Source organism: Schistocerca piceifrons, chromosome 1 (genome assembly GCF_021461385.2).
Source record: "Schistocerca piceifrons isolate TAMUIC-IGC-003096 chromosome 1, iqSchPice1.1, whole genome shotgun sequence".
Classification (NCBI taxonomy): Eukaryota; Metazoa; Arthropoda; class Insecta; order Orthoptera; family Acrididae; genus Schistocerca; species Schistocerca piceifrons.
Window position 1 is genome coordinate 846,939,452 of NC_060138.1, and position 27,745 is coordinate 846,967,196.

The following is a 27,745-nucleotide window of genomic DNA, read 5'->3' on the forward strand; positions in this document are numbered from 1 at the left end:
GGAAAGGTCTGCAACTTAACTTGGAGTCCAAATCATATCAATATTGTATTTATCATATATGCAAAATAATGGACCACTTGAAATCAAATGTTCAATCTTGACTTTAATAATTTGACACTTATCAAACAGTGTGTTAAAGAAAAATGCCCAGAGTGTTGCAATAATGTGACCTTGTGAGTGTGTATGTCAGGCAGATACATTTCATGTAATATTCCTTGCCACTGTCAGCAGATGATCTTTGTTTTATTGTGAAGAACACATGATCTCACTTGGAGTCTATAGCGGAGCTCTAGCTTCTGTCTATTTTGAGTCAGTCTGTACAATTCATTGCCAGCAATGAGTGGCAACTGTCAAATCCAATTTCCGTAAATTTGAGCAATGGTAAAAACATGGACAAGTGGTTACCTTACTCTTTCTATATAGTGTGAAAAAAATTGAGAACACCCTGGTCATTTGGTCAGCTTCAGTGTATTCATGTCCCAAGTAGATAATGGTCCACAAATTTTATTTCAGTTTTACATTAGTATTCATAACAGGCAAGCTGAATGAACTTAATGGTTCAAAAATGGCTCCGAGCACTATGGGACTTAACATCTGTGGCCATCAGTCCCCTAGAACTTAGAACTACTTAAACCTAACCAACCTAAGGATATCACACACATCCATGCCCGAGGCAGGACGAATGAACTTAATAGACTGCTGCTATACTGGCAGTAGTAATATGAGTGAAAGTTGTGGCACTCCTCAGCATTTAGGAGGACATGCTGTACGTCACACATACAATACTGAATATTTTGATATGTCATATTGCAACCATACTGAAATATTCAGCACTGCATTTATGATTGCTTTTCACACACAGGATTGGAAGTCAGATCTTCCACATTCCAGAAGTGATTGTTTTTACCAATGAAATGGTTGTTTTTACCAATTAGGCAGCCAGAGCACTTTTTGACAGATTAAAATTCTCAGTCTCATATGTGTTGGCTCAAACTCTCTCAGAATAAATGTTCTTTGTTAAATAAATGTTATATTGCACTGAAGAAGTATTAAACCATATCCTCCTACCAACCATTCCCTCTATTGTGGTATTCATTAGTTACTGGAACACTCCTGAGTGTTCATACACATAAAGTAGAAGTACACTAACTTGGCTGTGAGAATTTGAGTTGCTCACAAAGTGTGCTCAAGTAATTTGTAAAGATGGGAACTCATTAAACACAGGAGATCCACATTTGAATCCCATGTTTGGTGCAAGTTTTTATTGGTCACATTGTAATCATTGTAATGTATTTCCTTCATTAAAGCACTGCTTTCTTCAATTTTGGCAATACAATATTTGCAGCATAGTTTCGTGTTGCATAGAGATAAATATGGTGATGATTAATTTTACCAAATCAATCAATGATGCTGCATACATTTAAGACATTTAAGAAGTTATCATTCTTCTGTAGGATTGCAATGAAGAGGATATTTTGAGCACCCTCTGGGTCCATAAATGAAACCATGTCTTCCATTCATGAAATGCATTTCCATTACTGGCAAAGCACTGCATGCTCCATGTCAGTCAAAAGGCTGCATATTGACAACACACTGTCGGTCACGCTAAATACAGACATCAAGTAATTTCTGTCAGTGATTTTTCCAAAAAAACTCTATTTTCATTTGAGGCCTGGTATAATTTGTTCAGTATGACATGTTCCTATACTTTGTCTGTGATGCTGTTTAAATTGAATTGCTGCCAGTGTTTAAAATAATGTGCTCACTTCTTTGCTAAAATCTATCTCTTTACATTTTTGATGGTCAATAACTAGATACTTTGCAGACACCTATAGTATTACTTTTACACAATGTTATTATTAATACTAAAATGATGTGAAGTGTGACATTGGCAAAAGATTATGAGATTTACTGACATACATGCATACGTCAGTAATTTGTTGCTTTGGTTCAAAAGAGCTAAACGTTGTAAATAAGAAATATTTTTTGTTTTCAAGGTTCTCAGTCTTCACCAGTATTTAACACCTCAAAGTAAGAAATGGAATTTTGTGTATCCCTGAATATCCCATCCTGGGTGACACAGAGGCACTGAAGTTCAGAACTGTCCAGATTAGTTCATTTATGTTAAAAATGACGTATTTTAACTTTGTAAACTTTTCACCACATTAGTTTTTTTTTTTTGGGGAGGGGGGGGGGGGAGGGGGGTGGCTGTATGTATTCAACAAAAGAATGGTACCCCTTTGGCTCTACAGCTTAGAGTGAACTGTCAGTGTATTGAATTGATAAATGTTGTTCTGCAACATGCTTGATACAGTCAGACCTGCTTGGCTGCCAAATGCTATGTTAACATAACAGATAATGGAAACAAGTTGATAATCCTGCTAGCAAATAACACAGCAAAACGTCATGATGTGGTGAGCAGAGGACATGTACAAGATGTCATCTCTGTTGGTTGTTTTCTAAAAACCGATGTTTTTCTCATTTCTAACTTGTCTTAAAACTTGTTTCCCTTCTGCCTGACATGATAGTGAATGGAAAATAGTTTGAGTCTCATTAAACGCTGTCTATGCACTATGCAAAGTGGAAGGTTGGATTTGCAAATAAATCATCAACAAGGGTGACAAGCAGTCTTCCATCACAACTTGCAAATGCCAGAAATTTAAGGACACCAACCTGTTTATGGTGTAATTACATCAAAGGTGTTAGTAATTCTGTCTGCAAGGGAGGCTACTCTCATCACAGCACTTAAATTAGCCAGGGCTTATCATCTATTTACCTGGATTACATTAAATTTATGCATGCTGAGTTTCAGATATCAGTCTTTACATAAAATACTAAGTATCTTCAGGTTTTCTCACACTTTACAACAATTTTCTAATGTGACCAGACAACTGCGCCACCTGCAAACAGCTTCAGAGAGCTAAAATCATTCTTGAACAGATAATTTATATCTCAGGTGAACAGTAACCAGCAAACTTCTGGGGTGCATGACCAACAGAGTAGATTACATTTCATACAAGTGGTGCTTGTGAAACTGGTGTTGATGCCTAATGAAATTTTTTACTTCTCTTTAGAAGTCATTTATATATGAGCACAGAATTTATTCCAAAATCCTGCAATAAACTAGTCTGATTGAGATAGGCCTGCAGTTTTTTGCATCTGCCCTGTTAGCCTTCTGACAGACTGGACAGACCTATGCTATTCCATGCAGGATAGCCATTCTGTTTATTTCTTTTCTTTTCCACCCGTGCATTGCCATCACATAAATATGAAAACTCATGAACTAGTTCTATGACTTCACTGTCACTGTTATTTTATACTGTATTATGTTCATTGTATGCGTTATTCATTCTTATAGCCCTATTACCACTGATTTTCAGACCTCCTTGTGAGTATGTTCTATTAAGCTGTTACCTTAGTTACTAAAAACGATCTGCACTAGAAGTAAACAGAACCGAATCATCAGCAAAGTTCCCTCTGTTTTCACAGTTCAAGTATCTGAAAAATTCCACTAGGACTGCTGATTACAGTTTTGATTGTGTGGAAATTTCTTATCAAACTCCATGCTTCTGGTGAACTGAACAGAATTTCAAAATTAAGGTTCAAGTTTTTCTAATATGACTAGTTTATAACCAGTTTTGACTTTAATAAGTAAACCATTAGAACACTTAGCTTTGTTCAGTAATCAATGGAATGATGCATATTGGAATCTGCTAAGAGGGACAGGAAGACAAGCAGGTGGATCAGGAAACAGACTGGAGTGGAAGATGTAAATAAGACTGTAATGAAAATTTTATGTGGGACATGTGCTGAGTTGAATGGATGGGAGACATGGAAGAAGCAAGGTCAGTACTAGATTCCAAGAGAAGGGTAAAATATCAAGAAGACAATCTAATGGAAGATGAGTAAATGACACTAGAAAACAAAGGAGAAGCATGGATGGGAATGGCTGAAGACTGGTGGTGGTGTTGGTAATTATTCCTTTCTAGCTTTGAAGGAGTATCTGCTGAAACCAGTGGAAAGGTATTGCAGAATTCCAGAAACCTTTCTCTTCTCTCAGTACTTCCCTAAAGCCAATATTCTCCAGTAATTGAACATTCCCCTACAACAGCATTCCTGGCAACGAACCCCATCAGTATTATACCCACCTTCTTATTAATAGATAGTCTGCTATATGAACCAACATTTCTTCAAAGCTCATGGTGTAAGAGGAAGCAACATGAGAGAAACGTAAAAATATCTGGCAAATATGACAAGCAAGTGATTCCAAATATGTGACTTCTAAAGTTTATGTCTGTGGTCTGTATTTAAATATTGCAGAAGCTATGCAACGGGCGTTTAAGTGAATGATACTGCTTAGAGAACTGAACAAAACTGGTATAAACTAAACAGATAGAATGTCAGCTTTCAATTTATATGAAAACAGAGGTAATAGTAGTAGTAGTAGTAGTAGTAGTAGACGTGGTAGTAGTACTTCATTTGCTCAAGGGTCATATTTTACCATCATTTCACTGCTGGGGACATGTATGCATGTCCTGCTATGATGTTCTTGAGGTGCTGTGGACTTGTACACGCATACTGCTTGGGTTTTCCTACAGTGCTATGGGCATCTGTATGAGTCCTCAGGTGCCAACCTCTTACTGCTGTAGATGAATTACTTACTTATCTGAACGAAAAAAAGTTTCGAGTATTTAGCATGCAACATATGTGCCTCACTGCTTGCTATCATTTGCAAAAAACCTCATTTAGATACCTTGAATCATTTATGAGATATTAACATTATTATGAGCACGATTTGCGATTCACAAGCAAGTGAATGGACATGTTGCACATGACTGTCTGCTGGATATAAAACCCAATAACTTGAGAACAAACTGAGATAGTATTCTGCTATCAGTTTTAAATAAAATTTCGATATCTTATCTGTATTTTATTCATTGCAATGTGAGAGCTGAAATCAACCACACACACAGTTTACAAATGTGTTTTTACCTCCGAAAAATCTTTAAAATTTCATGCAATGTTTTACTCAGCTTGATGCAGCACAGTAAGTCTGGTGGATAACGAAAAGAAATTCAGTTTTGAATTGAGTGTGTGAAAATAAAATTTTTTCACCTAATAGTTTTTGAAAAATTAGATGACAAGTATTTTTCATCGCCTGGAATGCCAACTCTCAGCACAGGCACCAGCACTTGGTGAGCACTACAGCCATAACAAAAGCCACCCTCAGCATGGATGCAGAGAGCACATCTGTAGCAGCGTGTTAGGCATGTCAAATTTATACAATTTTAAAACAGGGACAGATATTAATGGCATTTAGAAAACTGATATACATGTTAACAGCATAATGAAGGACACTATAATCAGACAATTTTGTTTTATTTTCCACTGAATGACCACAAATTCAGTGATTGCTGACTACTGAAAATACTTTTGAGTCACAACTGCATCTTTTTTTTATTAAAAAACTGCCATTACCAGTTTACAGTTACTATCTTCACTGACTGCCAATTCTCCATTCTCATTATCCAATAATCAGTGTAAATAAAACAGTTCCATGGAGGTGCCAACGTCAGTTGTTGGTTTGCGTATGTTCTGGGACATAAAAGGTAGAAGTTACAGCATCAAAATTTGCTCTTGTCAGCTTATCCTTCCTTTTAAGGTGCATATTTTTTCGACAATCAAGTGTCACAATAAGATTATTAATAACAAATGATACAGAAACAAACAGGCATGGGGGGGAGAGGGGGATGAGCAAGAGAGAGAACTAAAGCATTCAATACCAATTAAATATATTGTTACCTTACAAGATGGTCTTATAAATTTTTGGGTTCAGAGGTCAGAGAAAGGCAATGGTGTAGCATCGTCATGGCTCGTAAAGCACTGTGGCATTCAAACCAATCTTTTACATGATGACCGCCTAACCCAACAGTAGGCTTAACCCAACACTAGCAGACGGTTATGAACGAAACTGGAAGACTGTTATTCAAAATGTGTACTTTGTGAAAATGGACGTCAATATACCAGTGTTTCATGGAGAAAACTATGGAAACTGGAAATGGTGAATGGAAATGTACCATAGCTGAAAATGAAGAAATGCCATACCATGGCTTCAAGGACAAAAAAGAGAATAGACAATGAGGATACTGGGGAAGAGGAAAATCTGGCCATGTTGAACTACACTTATGTAACAATCTGGAACAATCACCTGGAATTCTTGAGTGATAAGAAAACTGCAGCTGTGATAATGAAAAAGTTTGACAAATTAGACGCTGAGGCATGGGTTTCCAAATTTTTCTTCTGATGGAATGCTTTGCGAATCTTGGTATTTTGGTAGAGCAGTTTGTTTGTTTGAAACTGAGAAAAACGTGTTTTATTTGGTGATTACTTCAGTCACAAGGTGTAAGTAATAACAGAGAAATAATATTAAAATTTTAAAAATATTACAGAAATGTCAAAAAACGCCATGTTATTAATGGTTTTTTTTGGAGAGCACCTATTCACTTCCCACAGAACATCAGTGTTCCACAGAACACAGTTTGTGAAGCGCTCACTAAAATTGGTTGTTCAGTTGGTTGGTTTAATGATAAAGGAACCAAACAGTGAGGTCATCAGTCCCTCCTACCTGGAACAGGCAAATCAACAAAACTACATGCCAAATAAGGGGCTGTGCGAAACCCAAAGAAAGAAAACCGCAAGGTCTACTGAAGGTCAACAAAGCCTAGAGAAAGGAAAAAGGAAGAAAATGGGCATGTAACAATATTGAGTAGAGAGGCAATGGACAAATTTACTGGTAATTAGATAGTAGAGTCACAGAGCATTTTGTTAATAACGACAGTTATTGTTCTAAGTCCATAACTTCAAAAGACCCTTGAATGCAAAAGCTGTGGACAGTTAAGTTTTGCAAGCTACAAAAATGTAAATATAATTATCATTATTTCCCATTTTATAATGATATTTTTAATTGTAATGAAAAATGTATTTATTATTTCCGTGAGATGGACAGAAATTTGATTAACTATGCTAAAATAACAGAAAGCAGAGTCAAGATGGCGCCGGTAGAACAATGGAGCGACACTTCAGTCTCAGCTAAAAAGCAGTTTCCTAACAACTCAGCATGTAAAGAATGCAAAAAACCTGTGATTAAAAGCATCCTCTGTGTGAAATGTAACATCTGGTTACACGAAAAGTGTGCTAATGTGAATCTCAGCCGGCCGGGGTGGCCGAGTGGTTCTAGGAGCTACAGTCTGGAACCGCTCGACTGCTACAGTCGCAGGTTCGAATCCTGCCTCGGGGATGGGTGTGTGCAATCTCCTTAGGTTAGTTATGTTTAAGTAGTTCTAAGTTCTAGGGGACTGAGGACCTCAGAAGTTAAGTCCCATAGTGCTCAGAGCCATGTTTTTTTGTGAATTTAAATTTCGTAAATGACGATATTAGATGGTCATGCTGTGACTGTGTTACTGATGAACGTGAAGATTTTCTCAACACGATAAATTCAACAGACGAAATTTTCAGGTTACTGACATTGAGACTCTCAGAAAATAAATTGTAATCTTGAGGCAAGAAAATGCGAAACTATTAAATAAACGTTTATGGATCCGTGGAAACAGTGAATCAGTGAAGGAAAATGACAAAAAAACAGTCACACTAAAAGTGTTAAAAACTATATGGAGACTGAAAAAAGTGATGATAATGACTAAAATCGCGTAGAAAGAACTATAAGTGGGTTGCAGTAATGAGCAAAAGCAAAGGAAGGAAGCATCAAGAACTTGGCAAACAAAGCACCGGAAATGACTTCTCAATGATTGGTGACTCAGTAATTAAAAACGTTGAAGTGCCGAATACTAAAATTGACGTCCGCCCAGGAATAGGTATACATCAAATAAATTATCACCTCAAGAACATACAGACAATGAAACAAAATGCATTCCCGGCGGTACATCACAATGAAAACTACAAAGGTATATTCAGTCACTTAGGGACGAACTCGATGCGAAACCATTCTCAGTTCAGACATAATAAATTTCCTTGGGACAGAAAAACTTATGTACACAAATCAGCACAGTTTTATAAAGCATCGCTCTTGTGAAACTGAGCTTGCCCTTTTTTCGCATGATACGCTGCAAACTATGGATGATGGATGTAGGTCTACAGGCAGGTGACATATTTATAGATTTATGAAAAGCATTTGACACGATGCCATACTGCAGGCTGTTAACGAAGATACAAGCTTATTCAACAGGTTCCCAGATATCTGTGTGGCTCAAAGATTTCTTAAGTAATAGAAACCAGTATGTTGTCCTCGATGGCAAGTGTTCATCAGGGGCAAGGTTATCGTCAGGAGTGCCCAGGGAAGTGTGATAGAACTGCTATTGTTTTCTATGCATATAAACAATCTGGTGGAGCAGACAGGACAGGCACCATTGTGCAGTTGTTTGCTGATGATGCTGTGATGTACGAGAGGGTTTTGAGATTAAGTGACTGCAGGGAGATACAACATGACTTAGACAAAATTTCTAGTTGATGTGATGAATGGCAGCTAGCTCTAAAGGTAGAAAAATGTAAGTTGAAGGAGATGAGTAGGGAAAATAAATCCATAATGTTTGGATACAGCATTAGTAGTTTCATGCTTGACACAGACACTTTGTTTAAATATCTAGCAAAGCAATATGAAATGGAATGAGAATATAAGAACTGTAGTAGGGAGGCGAATATCAATTTTGGTTTATTGGGAGGATTTTGAAAAAAGCTGTGGTTGACCTGTAAAGGAGATAGCATACAGGACATGAGTGCAACCCACTGTTGAGTACTGTTCGATTGTTTTGGATCTGTACTAGATCAGATTGAAGGAAGAAATTGAAGCAATTCGGAGCTGAGCAGCTAGATGTGTTACCAATGCGTTCAAACAACACATAAGTATTATGCAGATGCTTCAGGAATTCAAATAGGAAAACCTAAGAAGGAAGATGACATTCTTTTCAAGAAGCACTATTGAGAAAATCTAGGGAATTGGCATCTGAGACTGACTGAAGAGTGATTTTACTGCTACCAACATATATTTTATGTAAGGACCATGAGGATAAAATTACAAAGATTAGGGTTCATACAGTGGAACAGAAAAGCTGGTAGTGGAACGGGGTACCCTGTGCCATCTGCCGTATGGTGGCTTGTGGAGTATGTATGTACATGTATATGCAAAAAGAGCATCAAAGGGAGTTCAAGCAATCAGAAAAAAGAGCAAGAATGTAAGCTGAGAAGGTCAATTACAGAATGTAAATTTCTCGATGGATTTAATGATTGTGTCATGGGTAACTTAATTTATGTAAACTTCTGTATTGCTGATAGTGCAGAAAATTTTGAGGAGATGAAGAGTAGTAATGAGTCAAAAGTTTGGAAGCAAGCAATAGATAACAAAATGGAAAATCTAAATAAAAATAAAACTTGGGAATTGGTAATGAAATCAGTGAATGTAAAGTGGGTTTTTATAAGAATATCAGATAACACTTGTAAGGAGCTTTCTACAAAAGAAATTGTCGCTGATATTTATTCACCAGTTGCTATGATACAAACACTGAAACTTTTGTTGCCATATAGCTGCAAAATGGGCTCAATTGTAGAACAAACGGATTTACAGACTGCGTTTCTAAATTTTAAAATTTTCCCAGAAATTTATGTAAAGCAACTTCCAGGATATGAGAATGGAACAGGAAAAGTTTGTAAGTTATTGAAGGCATTATACAGTTTGAGAGAATGTTCTAACTCATGGTACGATTGTTAAATGATTCCTTCTAAAAACTATAGGATTTAAAAGAAGTAACTATGGTTATTGCCTTTATGAATTGATGATTGCAGTCTATATACTTGTGTTCGATGGCGATGTGCTAAGTTATAGTAAAAGTAAAGGGAAAATACTAGAACTCAAGAAACTGTTATCCAAGCAATTTCAAATGAAAGACTCAGTTGAAGTAACAAATTATCCTGGAATAAATACTGACCATAATTACACAAATAAGGTAATAATATGAAAGCTATATTGAATTAGGCTAAGAAATATCAGATTGAATATTCGAAATTGTACAGTACGCCAAAAGAAGTTAATTTCAAATTAGAACCAGCACAAGATGCAAGTCATGATGCAGGGTGACAATTACTGAACTATACAAAAAAGAGAAACCTAAATTATTTACAAACTCTTCATTCAACATTTGAACATTACTACAGATATTTGGATTTAAGTTACAACATGTTTGATATGCCTGCCATCATTGGCAATGATGTGGTGCAGACAAATGGTGAAATTCTGCATGGCCCTCTGAAGTGTCAGAACATTGATGCTGTTTATGACCCCCTGAATGGTTGTTTTCAGTTCAGCAGTGGTTTTGGGGTTACTGGTGTACACCTTGTCTGATATGTGTTCGTATCCGAAGAATTTGGTTTCCAATCAAGGCACATGCCAGTGGCCTCTGGGTAACTCAGAGTCAGAAGGGAGTCTTGTCAAAACCAGGGTCACTTAGGATAATGGGAATGAAGTCATTTTCCAAGATCTTCATGTACCATCTAGTAGTCACTGTGCCATCAAGGAATATCACACTGATTATTCTGTGACAGGACATTTCACACCACACAGTAATTTGTTGAGGATGAAGAGACTTCTTTATCACGAAATGCGGATTCTCAGTCCCCCAAATGTGCCAATTTTGCTTACTGACAAACACATCCAAAAGAAAATGGGCTTTATTGCTAAAACAAACCATACTAATTCCCATCATGCCACATGGCCAACAATGCTATTTGAACATCCTAACACAAACTGTTCAGAAGTTATGACAATTTTATTTCATATAGTTCAATAATTGTCACACTGTATTAAATATGGTAACTTGATATTCACTCTACTGTGTATTAACTAAGGAACATGAGCAGATATAAGTTACAATGTAAACTATTTGAGTAGATTTCAAAACTGTTACAATAACGCTCACCTTAAATATGTTTTGGAAATACTGAAATATATGGAAAATTTGATCTCTTATATTGTCTTGCAGATGCAGATTGGGCAGGTGATTGTGTAGCTCATAACTCTACATCAGGTTATGTAACTAGATTACTTGGAAATGTTATATTTTAGAAATCTAAGAAACAAGGAAGTGTTATAAAATATTCTACTTTTGCTGACTATGCAGCATTGTCATAAACCGTCATTGAGATTCAAGTCTGATGAGCCAGTTAAAACATATGAAGACAACTAATGGGCACTCAGTGTTGCTGGATATGCTAACTTTACACAAAATTCAAGTGCACTGAAGTACACTACTGATTTATGGATGAATGTTACATGAATGGAATTACAATTATTTGTAAAATAGACCCAGAAAACAGTATAGCAGACATTCTTACCAAATCATTGTGGAAGAAGAAATTTGTTAAATTTTGAGAAATGTTAAAAGTAATTTGACTGTGATATACATGTAAGAAGGTGTGCTGGAATGTGGTACATTTAAACTGACAGAGGGCTCTCAGTAATGAGTGTATGTGTATGTACAATGGTCAGTCAGTTCTGTGCCATGTATGTGTTCACAGTGTAAAGAGGTCTGTTCATTGTATTTGACTTTTCAGTAGTAAATATTCTTAACAATTACATTCATTGAATTAATCAATCTGTACAATTAAATATTGTAAAGATAATTTGTCATTTGAAAGCTAATTAGCTTTTGTAATGAATAACTAAACTGTATATGTAAAGGAAGAGTTTCCATTACACTTAATCAGTTGCAGTTAAAAAAATTATCATTCTCACTTGCGACTGAAATTAATTTATTTTTGTAAACATTAGCCCTAGTGCAATTAGTAATTGGTGAATTAACACTTCTAGAAGTGGCGACTATAGACTGACAGTTTCAATTGACAAATGTCCTGACAGACAAAAAAAGACTGTTCTAAGATTCTTCTAAACAGCTCTCAAGTAAATTAGAATATTATGGTGTCATCGGCAATGCTGCGAAATGGTTTGAGTCATACCGAATGAACAGAAACAAAGGGTGTCACTGTGAAATACCTGTGTAGTAAGCAGTCAGTCTTCATCTAACTGGGAATTAACTACATGTGATGTTCCTCAAGGCTCCGTCTTGTGTACATTAATGACCTCCCACTGGTTACATTGCCAGATGCAAAGTTTGTTTTGTTTACAGACAATACAAACATTGGAAAAAGATTTAGAAATAGCTGCTAATCAAATTTTCACTGACATTAATATATGGTTTAAAGGTAATTCACTGTCATTAAACTATGAAATGACCCACTATATGCAGTTCATAGCCTGTAAGAGATTTCTTTCCAGCACGTATATAACATATGAAGACATGCAGATTGAAAGGTTAACACTATTAAATTTCTGGGATTACAATTCGATAATAAATTCAGTTTGGAAGGGTATATGACAGAATTGCTGAAGTGCCTGTATTTGCAGTGGGAATGATGTCAGTTGTAGGAGATATAAATATTATGTCATACTGGATCATATTCACTGCTTCTTAATATATTTATTCCTTAATGAAATTTGTTGCAATTAATATATCTCTGTTTCCAACCAACAGCTCAACACATAGTATCAATATTAGGAATGATAACAATCTACATAAAGACGTAAAATCACTTAACTGGGTCCAAAAAGGGGTCCAATATTCATAAACACACATTTTCAATAAATTGCCAGCAACCATTAAAAACTTTGTTTCAGATAAAGCACGGTTTAAACAGAGTTTGAAAGACTTTTTGATACCCAAGTCCTTTTACTCTGTAGATGAATATCTTAACAGGGACTGTTAGACCAGCTTAAGTAAAAATGTCAGTTAGATTTCCGTTTTGCTAGCACTTTGCAACAACAGTCAAGCTTAGGTATTCTGTGTATGATAAATTTATTGAAAGTACATAACAATCTCCTGACAAATGATCAAGGTAGTAAGTATTATGTTCAAATATTTTATGTTATACCTTCTGAAATCTTCCTCAGCCAAGAGAATCATCTCATTTTTGGGTTTATGGAACAAAAACTGAATCTAATCTAATTTAAAACTTACTGTAGCTGACGTGATGGAAGCTAGGCCAGCTGGAGTAGTCTAAATACTCCAGCTTCATATGTTTTAACTGGCTTTATAGGCAATTTTACAAACAAAAATTGGAGAACAGTGCCTCAAGTGAATACAAATTCCTTTGAATCTGAATTGCATAACTTCTTGTTTGGAAATATTTATTATAAGCAGACAGAAGAAATAAAATTATGATTATATATTCAAGAAATGTATTCTCTTTACAATTTCTGTAATGGAACTTGAAGACTAGACTAAAGAGTAAGATTTAAGTACAATACATTTAGTGCACAAAAGAATCAAGTCCAAAATTTTACATTTACAGTCAGTGAGGCATGTAATACCAGTTAAATTTACCCTTCTTCAATGTGAGAATATATTATACAAAATATATTATATCATTTGTGCATTTTAAAATGATGTAAACTTGTTCTTGCAGTTAATTATTCAGCAAAAATATTATGTCTACTTTTCTCAGAACTTTGTTATTTTGCCTTGATTCCCTCGTGCTCTGAACGTCCCATATCTGTAATTACTTCATTCTGTTTGACACAGAACCCTAAATTCTGAGGTTATTACACGAATTCATTAGCCTATGAGCTGTGCAACATTTTTAACTAACATTAAAACCTACAGTTTAACGTGAGCTCCGAACCATGGTAGGACTCGGCATGTTCATATTACCTGACATTGCCAAGACGAAAGAAGAGGTAAAGGTCAGATAACATCCTAGGAACGGCAGGGGATCAAACCCGTGACCATCGCATCTGCCGGCCGCGGTGACCGAGCGGTTCTAGGCGCTTCAGTCTGGGAGTGCGCGACCGCTACAGTCGCAGGTTCGAATCCTGCCTCGGGCGCGGATGTGTGTGATGTTCTTAGGTTAGTTAGGTTTAAGTAGTTCTAAGTTCTAGGGGACTGATGACCTCAGATGTTAATACCATAGTGCTCAGAGCCATCTGAACCATTTTGAACCATCGCGTCTGTAGTCCGGCTCTTAACTATTGAGCTATCGGGATGCACGGGCGTCAGGAGAGAGAGAGACAGCAGGTAGCGGCAGCGACATACCTTGGCGATGTGTGGGTCACGGCTGGCCACGGTGACGACGCCCCAGCGGCGGTCGGCATCACTGAGGTCGCTGGTGTTGAAGTCTACTCGCGTGCTCGAGTCGGAGGGCAGCTGCCCCACGAGCTCCGGGAAGAACTGCACCTGCCAGTCCCAGTCCCAGCCTGAGTCTGAGGCGTCTGGGGACTGGCCGGCCGCCAGGCAGGCCGCCCACGCCAGCAACAGCGGCAGGCAGCTGTGGGCAAGCGTTACACACTGCAATAAGGCAGGCAGTTTTGCGAATAGCGAAATACACCGTAACAGTCTTTCATAATTAATAAGATAAAAAAATTCGTAAATTTTTGTAATATCAGTTGCTTTGTTACTTTTGCAGATTATGTTATTCAATACGATATCAACAATAATTATAAATTTCAGTGGAATGTATAATTTGCAATCAAGATTTCGAAGACTACATTGTGTACTAAATGTGAACATTCATGTTTTCACTGCTCACGAATTTTTCGATAAAAGCTAACTATACAGTTCAGATATACACTACTGGTCATTAAAATTGCTACACCACGAAGATGACGTGCTACAGACGCCAAATTTAACCGACAGGAAGAAGATGCTGTGATATGCAAATCATTAGCTTTTCAGAGCATTCACACAAGGTTGGCGCCGGTGGCGACACCTACAACGTGCTGACATGAGGAAAGTTTCCAACCGATTTCTCATACACAAACAGCAGTTGACCGGCGTTGCCTGGTGAAACGTTGTTGTGATGCCTCGTGTAAGGAAGAGAAATGTATACCATAACGTTTCCGACTTTGATAAAGGTCGGATTGTAGCCTATCGCGATTGCGGTTTATCGTATCGTGACACTGCTGCTCACATTGGTCGAGATCCAATGACTGTTACCAGAATATGGAATCGGTGGGTTCAGGAGGGTAATACGGAATGCGACGTTTGCAGCAGCATGGACAATCAGCTGGGAGACCATGGCTGCAGTTACCCTTGACGCTGCATCACAGACAGGAGCAACTGCGATGGTGTGCTCAACGACGAACCTGGGTGCACGAATAGCAAAACGTCATTTTCTCGGATGAATCCAGGTTCTGTATAAAGCATCATGATGATCGCATCCGTGTTTGGCGACATCGCGGTGAACGCACATTGGAAGCGTGTATTCGTCATCGCCATACTGGTTTATCACCCGGCGTGATGGTATGGGGTGCCATTGGTTGCACGTCTCGGTCACCTCTTGTTCGCATTGACGGCACTTTGAACAATGAACGTGGCTCTACCCTTCATTCGATCCCAGCGAAACCCTACATTTCAGCAGGATAATGCACGACCGCATATTGCAGGTCCTGTACGGGCCTTTCTGGATACAGAAAATGTTCGACTGCTGCCCTGGCCAGCACATTCTCCAGATCTCTCACCAAGTGAAGACGTCTGGTCAACGGTAGCCGAGCAATTTTACTCGTCACAATACGCCAGTCACTACTCTTGATGAACTGTGATATCGCGCTGAAGCTGCATGGGCAGCTGTACCTGTACACGCCATCCAACCTCTGTTTGACTCAATGCCCAGCTGTATCAAGGCCGTTATTACGGCCAGAGGTGGTTGTTCTGGGTATTGATTTCCCAAGATCTATGCACCCAAATTGCGTGAAAATGTAATCACATGTAAGTTCTAGTATAATATATTTGTCCATTGAATACCCGTTTATCATATGCATTTCTTCTGGGTGTAGCAATTTTAATGGCCATTAGTGTATCTTATAACAGGAGACCGTGTCATTGATAGGAATAAAATACAAAAATGAATTAATAAATTAGTAAACCTTTTGTAATACACATTGTTCAACATAAAGTAAAAATCAGACAGAAACAAAACGTATCTACAACACTGCAGACGCATTTGTGAGAAGATGATGTACATGAGATGATTCAAATCATCGATGCGTAGTTGTAAATGCATTTATTTCGTAAAAACAAGAATATACCTAATTTAGTTACTGGCTATATAAGCGTGAGCTGCGAAGGCAGCTGTATCGCTAAGTTATGTATTATATTTAGGCCTATAAACATACGACCAACTCAACTGTTACATTCCAATGTGTAAAAATTTATCAATTTTATTTGAAATTATAATGTCAAAATATGAGAAAAGTGCTTAAACTTAAGAAGCTCAAGTGGAAAAGTGTGTTTTATATCATTCAATCACAAAAATCAACTCCTGCTATTTCACACCACTAATTTACCCAGGCCAGCTATTAGCCGTTGGACATCCTTGTTTCGAGGAGGACAAACTAAAATAGATGAGAATTACGCATCCAGTTTAAAAGTGAATATCGCAATGACAATCAAAAATTTACGCCACATACACTCGCTAAAAAGTTTTCTCACTTTAAGTATAATTTACATTTCGCATTTGGCTATTGAAATCCCGAGTGTTACTGTAGGCCATTTTCACAACACTCACAACGTAATGCAAAACTCTTTATCATTCGTATCGGCCCCACAAAAATTAAACGGAACGAAATGAGGTTCTACACGGCTGTGAGCTCGAAAGACGGTCTTCAAATGTATTAGTCATGTGAAAATATACCATATGTCACTTGAGAGTTTACACTGAGATAACAAAATTCACGAGACACCTCCTAATATCGTGTCGGACGTGCTTTTGCCCCGTGTAGTGCAGCAACTCAACGTGGGACTCATCAAGTCACTAGAAGTCCCCAGCAGAAATACTGCGCCGTGACGCCACTGCAACCATCCATAATTGCAAAAGTGTTGCCGGCACAGGATTTTGTGTGCGAACATAAATGTTCGATGGGGTTCATTTCGGGTGATCTGGGCGGTCAAATCATTCTCTCGAATTGTCCAGAATTTTCTTCAAACCAATCGCAAACAACTGTGGCCCGATGAAATGGCACATTTTCATCCATAAAAATTCCATTGTCGTTTGGGAACACGAAGATTAGAATGGCTGCAAATGGTCCCCCAAATAGCCAAACATAACCATTTCCAGTGGACGATCGGTTCAGTGGACCAGAGAACCCAGCCCATGGTATGTAAACACAGCCCACACGATTATGGAGCCACCAGCTTGCACAGCGCCTTGTTGACAACTTGGGTCCTTGGTTTTATGTGATCTGCGCCACATCTGAACCCTACAATCTGCTCTTACCAGTTGAAATCGGGACTCATCTGATCAGGCTACGGTTTTCCAGTGATTTAGGGTCCAACCGATATGGTCACGAGTCCAGGAGAGGCGTTGAAGGCGATGTCAGACCATTAGCAAAAGCACTCGTGTCGGTCGTCTGCTGTCATAGCCGATGAACGCCAAATTTCGCCGCCCTGTGCTAACGGATACGTTCGTCGTACGTTCCACATTGACTGTTGCGGTTATTTCATGCAGTGCTGCTTGTTGGTTAGCACTGACAACTCTACGCAAACGCCGCTGCTCTTTGTCGTTAAGTGAAGGCCATCGGCCACTGCGTTATCCGTGGTGAGAGGTAATACCTCAATCTGATGTTCTTGGCACACTCTTAACACTGTGGATCGCAGAATATTGAATACACTAACGATTTCCGAAATGGAATGTCCTATGCGTCAAGCTCCAGCTACCAATTTGCGTTAAATATCTGTTAATTCTCATCGTGTGGCCATAATCACGTCGGAAACTTTCTCGCATGAGTCACTTGAGTAGAAATGACAGCTCCACCAATGCACTGCTGTTTTATAACTTGTTTTCGCAATATTACCGTCATCTGTATACGCGCATGCTGCTATCCCATGACCTTCGTCAACTCAGTGTGTAGTATATACTGCCTAATCTGAGTACTTTTGTTCTGAATAAATGGATTAGTGTGTCGTCTTTTACATCTACATACATAAATAATCCGCAAGCCACCGCATGTTCCCTGGCGCAGAGTATCTTTCCTTTCCTGCTCTACTGGAACACAGAGTGGCGGGAAAAACAATGATCTATACTCTTCCGAACGAGCCCTAATTTATCTTATTTCCGTGGTCCTTATGCGAAATGTAGTAGACTCGTTCTGCAGCCATTGACAAATGCTGGTTGCCTAAATTTTCTAAATAAAAGAACGTCGTCTCGTCTCCAGCAATCCCCATTTCAATTCATGAAGCATCTACGTAACACTGAACCTACCGGTAACAAATCTAGTGGCTCGCCTTCGAATTGCTTCGATGTCTTCCTGTAATCTGATGTGGCAGGATCCAGAACACTCCATCAGTACTCAAGAGTGCGTCACACTAGTGTTCTGTACACAGTGTGCCTTTTAGATGAGCTACACCTTCCTAAAATTCTCCCAATAAATCGAAGTCGACCATTCGTCGTCGTCCCTTATCGTTTATTTCCATATCGCTTCCCAACGTTATGCCCAGATATTTAATCGACGTGACTGTCAAACAGTACACTACCAATGTTCTATCTGAACATTACGGGGTATTTTTTCCTATTCACCTGCTTTAACTTACATTATTCTATATTTAGAGCGAGCTGCCTACTCATCGCACCAACTAGGAATTTTGCCTACATCATCCTGTACCCTCCCCAGTAGTCACTCAACGTCGTCATCCTCCCGCACACCACAGCATCATCAGCAAACAGCCGCAGATTGCTGCTCGCCCTGTCCGTCAGCCTGTCGCGTTACAAGACTAAAGATTTTGCTTTGTGCAGTGCATTTTAGAAGATATTTCGTATTTTTTTTAATTTTTTTTTTTTTTTTTATAAAAGCGTGTGTTACTAAGGAGTGGAGAAAATCCGCGACAATTATCACCGGTTTCGAGGGTTACTGAGAATCTTCGGATTTGTTTATACAAATAAATGACATGTTTGCACGTAGGCTTCAACAGCAAGGGCCAGTTGACGTAAAAGGTTTCTCTGTATGCTACCGCGTCATATTGCAGCCTAACGTAACTGTCACTGGATGAAACCGACTCTGGCCGTGGCTCCTGTGATCTACTTCTGGCTACTGTGCTGTGTTCTCGAGTAAAAGACAATGCTGAGTTGGATCCTACGCAACTAATTCAAAATACACATACGAAGAGAAACCACTTAACACCATACCCATCGTAGTTTCACATGAACTAGTCGGTCTCAGGTGCGTACACAGTGTCCATTAAATTCGTAATGTACAAGGAATAACATGACAGGTGGTGTAAAAGAATAGATGGTTGAACATTAGTAGTGTTGCCCTCTGCATTAACATCTACATCCACACTCTGCGAACCATTGGGAAGTGTATGACAGAGGGTACTTCCCATTGTAGCTCGTAATAAGGCCGGCCCAGATGCAACTATCTGTATGCGCAAATCACATTCGCCGGAATTCTGGCATGCAAAACGTGTTAAAGTAGCTATTTGTTCAGTCTAGTGTTTCTGCCCTTCACTTGCAAGCTGAATCCTAAATTGGCTGATAAGCACAAGTGCTTTAGAGCAGCGGTTCCAGAACTGTGTACCGCAGAACACTGCAGTTCTAATGCGAGCGAGAGAAAGTATTAATGACATTTTGACAGTACTAATTATTTTTTAATATTTTATTATGATTTCTGTGCTATTGGTTATGATTTAAAATTGAAGTAATCATTGAATAAGTTTTTTTCACTTTTTAAAATTTGATTAACCTTCAAAATGAAGTAGATGTTCCATCAGAGTACCAAGATTCTCAAAGTGTTCCGCTAGAAGAAAATTTTGGGAGCCGCTGCTCTAGAGAGTTCATTGCTGAAAAAAAAAGTGAAGCACCCAGAATGGAAGGAGGAAACGAAAACAAACTTCACGGCTTGAAAGTGTATGTGATTTTATTTCAGTGATTACAATATCGATTCAAATTTACAAAAAACTTTTCAGTATGAGCTCACTTATCAACATATGTTGCACACGCACTTATTCGGTTGAGAATGGTTTCATGAAGCTGTTGTATCCTCTCTTGAGGCAAGCTGCCTGCAAATGTTGTAATTGGTCTTTGATACTCTGGATACTGGAACTGCGATGGAACTCACGTCCCAGATGGTACCACACACGTTCTGCTGGGGACAGATCTGGGAGGTCTTGTCGGCCACGGGAGTACAGCATCATCCAGACAATTCATAGACACACATGCCGCGTATGAGTGAGCATTTGGCTATTGAAAAATGGTATCGCAATACTATCACATGACAGGTAACACATGAGGAGGCAGGATGTCAGTGACGTATCGTTGTGCTGTCACAGTTCCCTCAGTCACTACCAGACATTACCCGAAACCATATGTGATGGTTCCCCATAGCGTGACGCCAGGAGTAACACTGTTGTGCCCCTGATACAAAAAATGTTTAGGAACTGTCTGAAGAACGCCAAAACTTACCAGGAGCGCACACAAACTCAGACCACAATCTCGCAATGGAAGAAATACAAGTAAAATTGAAGAAAGTGTGGAGAGGTAAAGCAAAAGAATGATTAAACTTGGAGATGCTGAAAGGGGTAGATAAGGCTTCAGAATTGGAAGACAGGCTCATGAAAAAATGGAAGGAGGTAGAAAGGAAGAATGTGTAAATGACAAAGAATATAAATGAGGGAGGGACTTATGGACTCTGCCGAAGAAAGTACTAGGAATTAAAGTGTCCAAAACTATTAGGAAAGAACGGATAACGGAAAACATGTTGAAAAAGATGGAAGAAAGGAGAAAGTGGAAAAATGTGCAAAATGAAGAGGGCAAAAAAGACACAAGAAACTGAATAATGAATTAAGTAGAAAACTGAAGAAGCAAGAGGAAGATGGATGAAAGAGAAATGCGAGGAAATAGAGAAAATGGAGAAAGGGAACGTACGAAATGAGGTACAGATTACCTAGGGAGGAGTAAAGGAAGTCAAACATGGAAATAGAAAGAGTGGACGGTACATTAGCTGCAGAACCACGGGAGTTATCCAGCAGATGACAAAGATATATAGAAAATCTGTATAAGATGGATCAAATACTTAATGAAATTAAGATGAAGAGAAGGAACGTGTATCGGAAGATGGAAAAGGGTACAGCAGCTTGGAAGCAGAAGAAGGAAAGGCGCTGAAGGAGATGAAGAATCGGAAGCGGTGTGGTATCGATAACTTGCCAACAAAAGTCTTAAAGTGTTTGGGAAACATGGAAAAGAAGGAAATAGTCTACCTCTGCAATGACATATATGGCAAATGGGGACGACCTGATGACTTTCTTGCAGCAGTAATGACACCGACTGAGAAAAAGACGAATAGCAAAAAATGTGACGAGTATAGAACTATCAGCCTAATTTCTCATGCAGCCAAAGCATTGCTGAAAGTGCTGAATAGAAGGCTATATGGCAAGCTGGGCAGAATGATTGGGGAGGAACAGTTCGGATTTAGAAGAAAAAACAAGAGATGCTATTAGCCTGTTAAGAATATAGGGAAAGATATACTGACAAAGGTAGAGAAATGTATACTCTTTTTATTGAGTTGGAAAATGTTTTCTTCAGAGTACAAAGGAAGAAACTGGCTACTTGGCAAGTATTTTGTCTGGAGTGTGGCACTCCATGGAGGCAGAAACATGGAAACTGAGACGAGAAGATGACAAAAACTAGAAACATTTGAGATGTGGATGTGGAGGAGAATAGAGAGGATAAGTTGAATGGAAATAGTGAGCAACGAAAGAGTGTTGGAAAGTGTTGGTGAGAGGAAAAGACTGCTACAGAATATAAGAGAAAGGAAGAAGAACTAGACGGGATATTCAATGAAACGAGAGTGCCGGCTAACAGACTCTTTGGAAGGTCTAGTTCGTGAGAGGAGATTGAGAGGAAGGAAGATATGAAAGACGTCATAAAGGGAAGTGGAAATTACGCAGACCTGAAGAGGACAGCAGAGGACGAGAGCATGGAGAATTATCACGTGAAAACCTGCCTTTGGGCAGGACACTGATGATGATGATGATGATGATGATGATGATAGTACCGCAGTTTCCGTTAAGACTAAGTAACAAATAAACACACTATTATGATATTATAAAAAATGGTTCAAATGGCTCTGAGCACTATGGGACTTAACTACTGTGGTCATCAGTCCCCTAGAACTTAGAACTACTTAAACCTAACTAACCTAAGGACATCACACACATCCATGCCCGAGGCAGGATTCGAACCTGCGACCGTAGCGGTCACGCGGTTCCAGACTGTAGCGCCTATAACCGCACGGCCACTCTGGCCGGCTATGATATTATACCTAATTAGTGTACAAGAAGAGGCAAGATAACATTTTACGCTATTATTGTTTGATTATATAAACCGACTTTACTGAACTCTGACTCGCAACACATTTTTAACATTCTCGTGTATTTACATACTTTATTGCTGAAACTTTGTTTAAATTTTTGACTACGAGTGAAAATTTTGGATGCTGTCGTAGGGCAGTGGGATTTCTTACGAATCTTGTGGGAACTGGTTTCACAGAGGAGCGTGCTGTAAGGGAATTGTTGAGGGAACAAAGAGATCCTCTCTTGGAAGTATAATGTGCAGGAGGAAACTTTTGATTTGCAACATGAAAGGAAAATATGTGACATCGAGGTCAGTGCTTAGTTTCTAAGATTTCAACCATACAACCCCTGACACATGTCAGTACACCGAAAAGCATGCTTGTTAGGTTTCGGAAGGAAAAGTTACAATGATAAATAGCATTGGAATACACACATAACTACCAGCTGTTAATTAAAAAACAAAGACAGTAAAAAATGTATACATGTATACTGAAGCGACGAAAGAAAATTTGAACCAAGGCCAGGATTCGAACCCGGGTCTACGCCACCCTACGACAGTGGCTTCGCATAGCTGCACAGAGTATTCTAACACGCCTTCCTTCTCAGTCCAAATTCTCATTCAGGCCTCAGCCCGCTTGGTGTTGCCCCTAGACCCAAAGAAGTATGAGACTTGAAAAGGTCTCTGGAACCATATAGTTTCATTTATTAAGTCATTAAACAGTACAGCAGTGTGGAACACAACACTTACACTGAGCGGCCAAAACATTATGACCACCCATCTAGCAGTTTGATGGTCCGTCTTGTCAATGCAAGACAGCAGTGATTCTATGTGGTATGGAATAGACAAGTCCTTGGTATGTTTCTGGGGGTATGTGGTACCACATGTCTGTGTATACGTCACGCAATTACTGTAAACTACGGGACGGTGGATTGTGAGAGCGGAGTTGGCGCCCAATAGCGCCCCAGAAGTGATCCTTCGGCTTCAGTTTAGGTGAAATTAGTGGCCAAACCATCAACATGAACTCATGGTAATGTTCCTCGCACTGCCGTATCGCGATTCTGGCTTGTAACATGGGCAGTTATCCTGTTGAAAGATGCCATCGCCGTTAGGGAAGGGATGCATGTTGCATGTGGTTCGAAATAATGCTCACGTAGTCCACAGCTGTCATGAAGTCTCCGATTACTACTGTACTGTCTGCCATCGGGTTCCCCTACATGGCAGGCAGCACCGCACAACAGCCACTCTATGAGGGAAACAAACAACAGCCAAACAGGCGAAGACATCAGGTAACCACGCCGAAGATTCCAGTCGATTAAAAGGAACCTTTCCTTGCAGAGGTCGCCGTGACATATCCGGCCACGGATTCCTACGCCGGGTTTCCATTGGCTCCAGCTCACTATATAGGCCCGGCCGGTCGGAGGCAGACCAGTCTTCGTCCGCTGCTAATGGCAACCGTAATAGCAGAGTCTCCGAGAAGATATCACCGAAGCCGCTGTACTGCACCGCCGATCGAAGTACCCGCCGACCGAGAGGAACCACATCTCCGGCTAGATAGACGGGCGTCTACATCTATTGTACAGCCAGCTATTGTATTGTAGAAGAAGTTACGTTCAATAAACTGTTGGAGAACACAACAACTACCATAGAACCTACAGAAGCCAGATTAATGTTCCACACAGCACAACACTGCTCCACCGACCTGCGTCCGTGGCGCGGTTCATGTTCCGGCATGTCTTTCGCCTAGATTTACAAGAAACGTGGTACATCCGACCAGGCGAAACGTTTCTATTGGCCCAAAGCCCAATTTAGATTATTCCGTGCCTACAGCTATCGTAACTGACAATGTCATTGGATCAACATGGTAACATGTAGGGATCGTCTGCTGTGGACACCATGTTCAACAAAAGGCGTTCAATGATGCGCTGCAAAACACGAGTGCCTGCACCAAAATGTTGCTAGATTTGCCACAGATCAACCTCCTCATTCCATAACTTATCAGTCCACCTAGTTTTCAACATTCGTCTGTCGCACCACATCTCAAATGCTTCGATTCTCTTCCATTCCGGTTTTCCTACAGCCCATGTTTTACAACCATACACTGTTGTGCTCCAAACGTACAGTCTCAGCATTTTTTTTCTTAAAATTAAGGCCTATGTTTGATACTAATAGTCTTCTCCTGGCTAGGAATGCCCTTTTTACTTGCGTTAGTCTGCTTTTGATGACCTTCTTGCTCCGTCCGTCATTGCTTTTTTGCTGCCTGGGTAGTAGAATTCCTTAACTTCATCTGCTCCGTGATCATCAATCCTGATTTTAAGTTTCTCGCTGTTCTCATTTCCGCTACTTGTCATTACTTTCGTTTTTCTTCGATTTACTCTCAATCGATATTGTGTACTCATTAGACTGTTCATTCGATTCAGCAGATCATGTAATTCTTCTTCACTTTCACTCAGGATAGCCATATCATCAGCGAATCGTATCATTGATATCCTTCAATCTTGAATATTAATTCCACTCTTGAACCTCTCTTTTATTTCCGTCTTCGATGTACAGATTAAACAGTAGGGCCGAAAGACTACGTCCCTTTTTAATTCGAGCACTTCGCTCTTGATCGTCCACTCTTATTATTCCCTCTTGGTTCTTGCACATATTGTATCTTGCCCGTCTCTCCCTATAGCTTACCCCAATTTTTCTTAGAATTTCGAATGTCTTGCACCATTTTACATTGTCGAACGCTCTTTTTCAATTCGACAAACTCTATGTACGTGTCTTGATTTTTCTTTAGTATTGCTTCTGTTATCAACCGCAACGTCAGAATTGCTCTCTGGTGCCTTTACCTTTCCTAAAGCCTAATTGATTGTCTTCTAACACATCTAAATTTCCTTTATTTCATGTCTATGGTCACAAATTTTTTGTCATCAGACTATCGGTTTCGGACCGTAATGACCAGCAGCAAAATATGGGAAAAGCACATATACACTAGAGGATTGTCTACAGCTTAAAACAATAAAATAGACCATAATGAAAAGCATTACTCACAGACATGTGCATTTGTGCGTTTTAGAGGCATACCAGTTTTATAAAAACATGTCATAATATAATGGAGTTATAGTGGCATCGTCAAACGCTAAACACAAAATCAGCGCCAGTATCGTCAAATATATGTAAATAACAGTATATACAAGAGTCATCTTGTCAACAGCACTACTGTTCAAAACAAAATGCCGTACAGTAGACTCAAAATATTTGTGTTGCAAGTTCTGCAGATGTGGCTACTGTAGGAGTATACATATTCTTCAATTATAAATTATACGATGCAAAATAAAGGGGGATACAAGCATTAAAGTCTGTAATGGGCTTATAAGATGTAAGAGGCATTATAGTAATAAAAAGCAATGAAATAAAACATGATGAAAGTTAGATTGTTAAGAAAGAAAGAGTGAAGAGATAGTGACATACGCTCAAGAGGCGACACAAATAATAAACAGCTTTCCGTGTACACAAAGCCATATCAAAATTACAAAACAAATAGCTACAGAAGCGCAAAGAATGAAAACAGACTGCCGCATGTAATCAGTGCCCTTTGTTGGCACTAATGCGAGAACGCCGCAGAGGCGAGAAGTGGTTAGTGGAACGTGACCGCCAGAGGGTCCCTCCTAGCCTGCGGCACGCGTTCGAAGAAAAGAATCATAAAACCCCGTACCAGTGCGTGAGCAAGATCTTCTAGTTAATGAAGTTTATTATGCAAACAGAGAAGGAACTAGGAAACACTAGAGTTATGGGCACAACGCAAGAAAACGAAGTAAATATGTAAGGCACTCTATACTAGGTGAAACTGTCTTAGAGCATTGTCAAATAAAGCAAAGTAGGCAGTGCGCACGAAATTGCTCCGTCAATTAAGCACGTTTGTCGGCTCTTGTTTTTCTGCTTTATAAATTTCAAGCTTTTCTAACAAAAGCACGGCCTTTTTCTACCCTGCAGAGAATACGCATACTATTCTCAATGTTCCTTATTGAATGACCAGTTTCATATAAATGCTGTCCCAAAGTAGTTTTGTTCCGTGGTTGTAAATGTTCTTTAAACCTTGCGTTAAAAAAGCGGCTCGTTTGGCCAATATAATAGTTGTCACTGTTACTGTAATCAATCCTGTATACTCCAGAGCCATCAGATTTGTCATACGTCCCATTCAGTTTATGTTTTACTCGCTGTTTTAAGGTGTTGTTAACCTGAGAGCCACATCTAACATCAATTTCCTAAAACATTTTTATATTTGCAGGTACATTTTTCCGTTAAATTTCATAGGAAAGGTTTTCGTTCTTTCTTTAATGGTTTTATTTTCTGTGTGAGTGTGCCTGCTGTTTGTTAGACGTGTCTTTAGTCTACTTAAGGAGGCGTGACGTAATTTACAGAAAAGCCTTTAGCTACCGCCATCTGCTTTAAAACGCTGAGTTCTTCACGGATTTCGTTTTCGAACAAAGGTGGACGAAGGAGCCGGTGAATCATGGAGGTGAAGAATATCGTCACTTCAGCGTATTTCAATTACTGTCTCTTCACTTTTTCCTTTTTAACAATCTAACATTTATCATGTTTTATTCCACTGAAATGCCTCTTACACCTTATAAGCCCATTACAGACTTTACTGGTTGTATACCCCTTTGTTTTAAATCGTACAATTAATCATTGAAGAATACGTGTACTCCTACAGTAGCAACATCTGGCGAACTTGCAACACAAACACTTTGCGGCTATTGTACGGCAGTTTGTTTTGAACAGTAGTGCTGTTGACAAGATGACTCTTGTGTATACTGTTACTTATGTATACTTGACGATACTGGCGCTGATTTTGTGTTTAGCATTTGATGATGCCACTATGACTCCAGTATATTAGGACATATTTTTATAAAACAGATATATTTCTTCATATTTAAAGTGCACAAATGCGCATGTTTGTCAGTAATACTTTTCATTATGGTCTATTTGTTTTAAGCTGTAGATAATCCGCTAGTGTATTTGTGATGTTTCATTATTTTGCTGCAGATCTGAAGATGGTCATTATAGACCGAAACTGGTAGTCTGATGACAAAAAATATTTGACCATAGACGTGAACCAAAGGAAATTTATTCCATATTAGGGTCACTGTTAAATTCGCGAGCATGCAGCAGCTGGTAATTCTAACACATCCTCAATTTTCTTTTCCATTCTTCTGTATATTATTCTCGCCAGCAACTTGGATACATGAGCTATTAAGCTGACTGTGCAATAATTCTCGCAGTTGTCAGCTCCTGCAGTCTTCGGAATTATCCTAAGTCCTCCAAAGCTCTTAAATTCCGATTCTAATACTGGATCTCC

General features: G+C 39.1%; 1 protein-coding gene across 1 annotated transcript in view; it reads right to left on the bottom strand.

The window, feature by feature from the left end:
* LOC124715533 (ileal sodium/bile acid cotransporter-like) overlaps positions 1–27,745 on the bottom strand; it is a 186,675-nt gene that overhangs the window by 30,848 nt on the left and 128,082 nt on the right. The window contains exon 2 of the mRNA XM_047243104.1: positions 14,151–14,382. Within this exon, the coding sequence (XP_047099060.1) occupies positions 14,151–14,382 (232 nt within the window). The remainder of the gene's footprint in view (positions 1–14,150; positions 14,383–27,745) is intronic.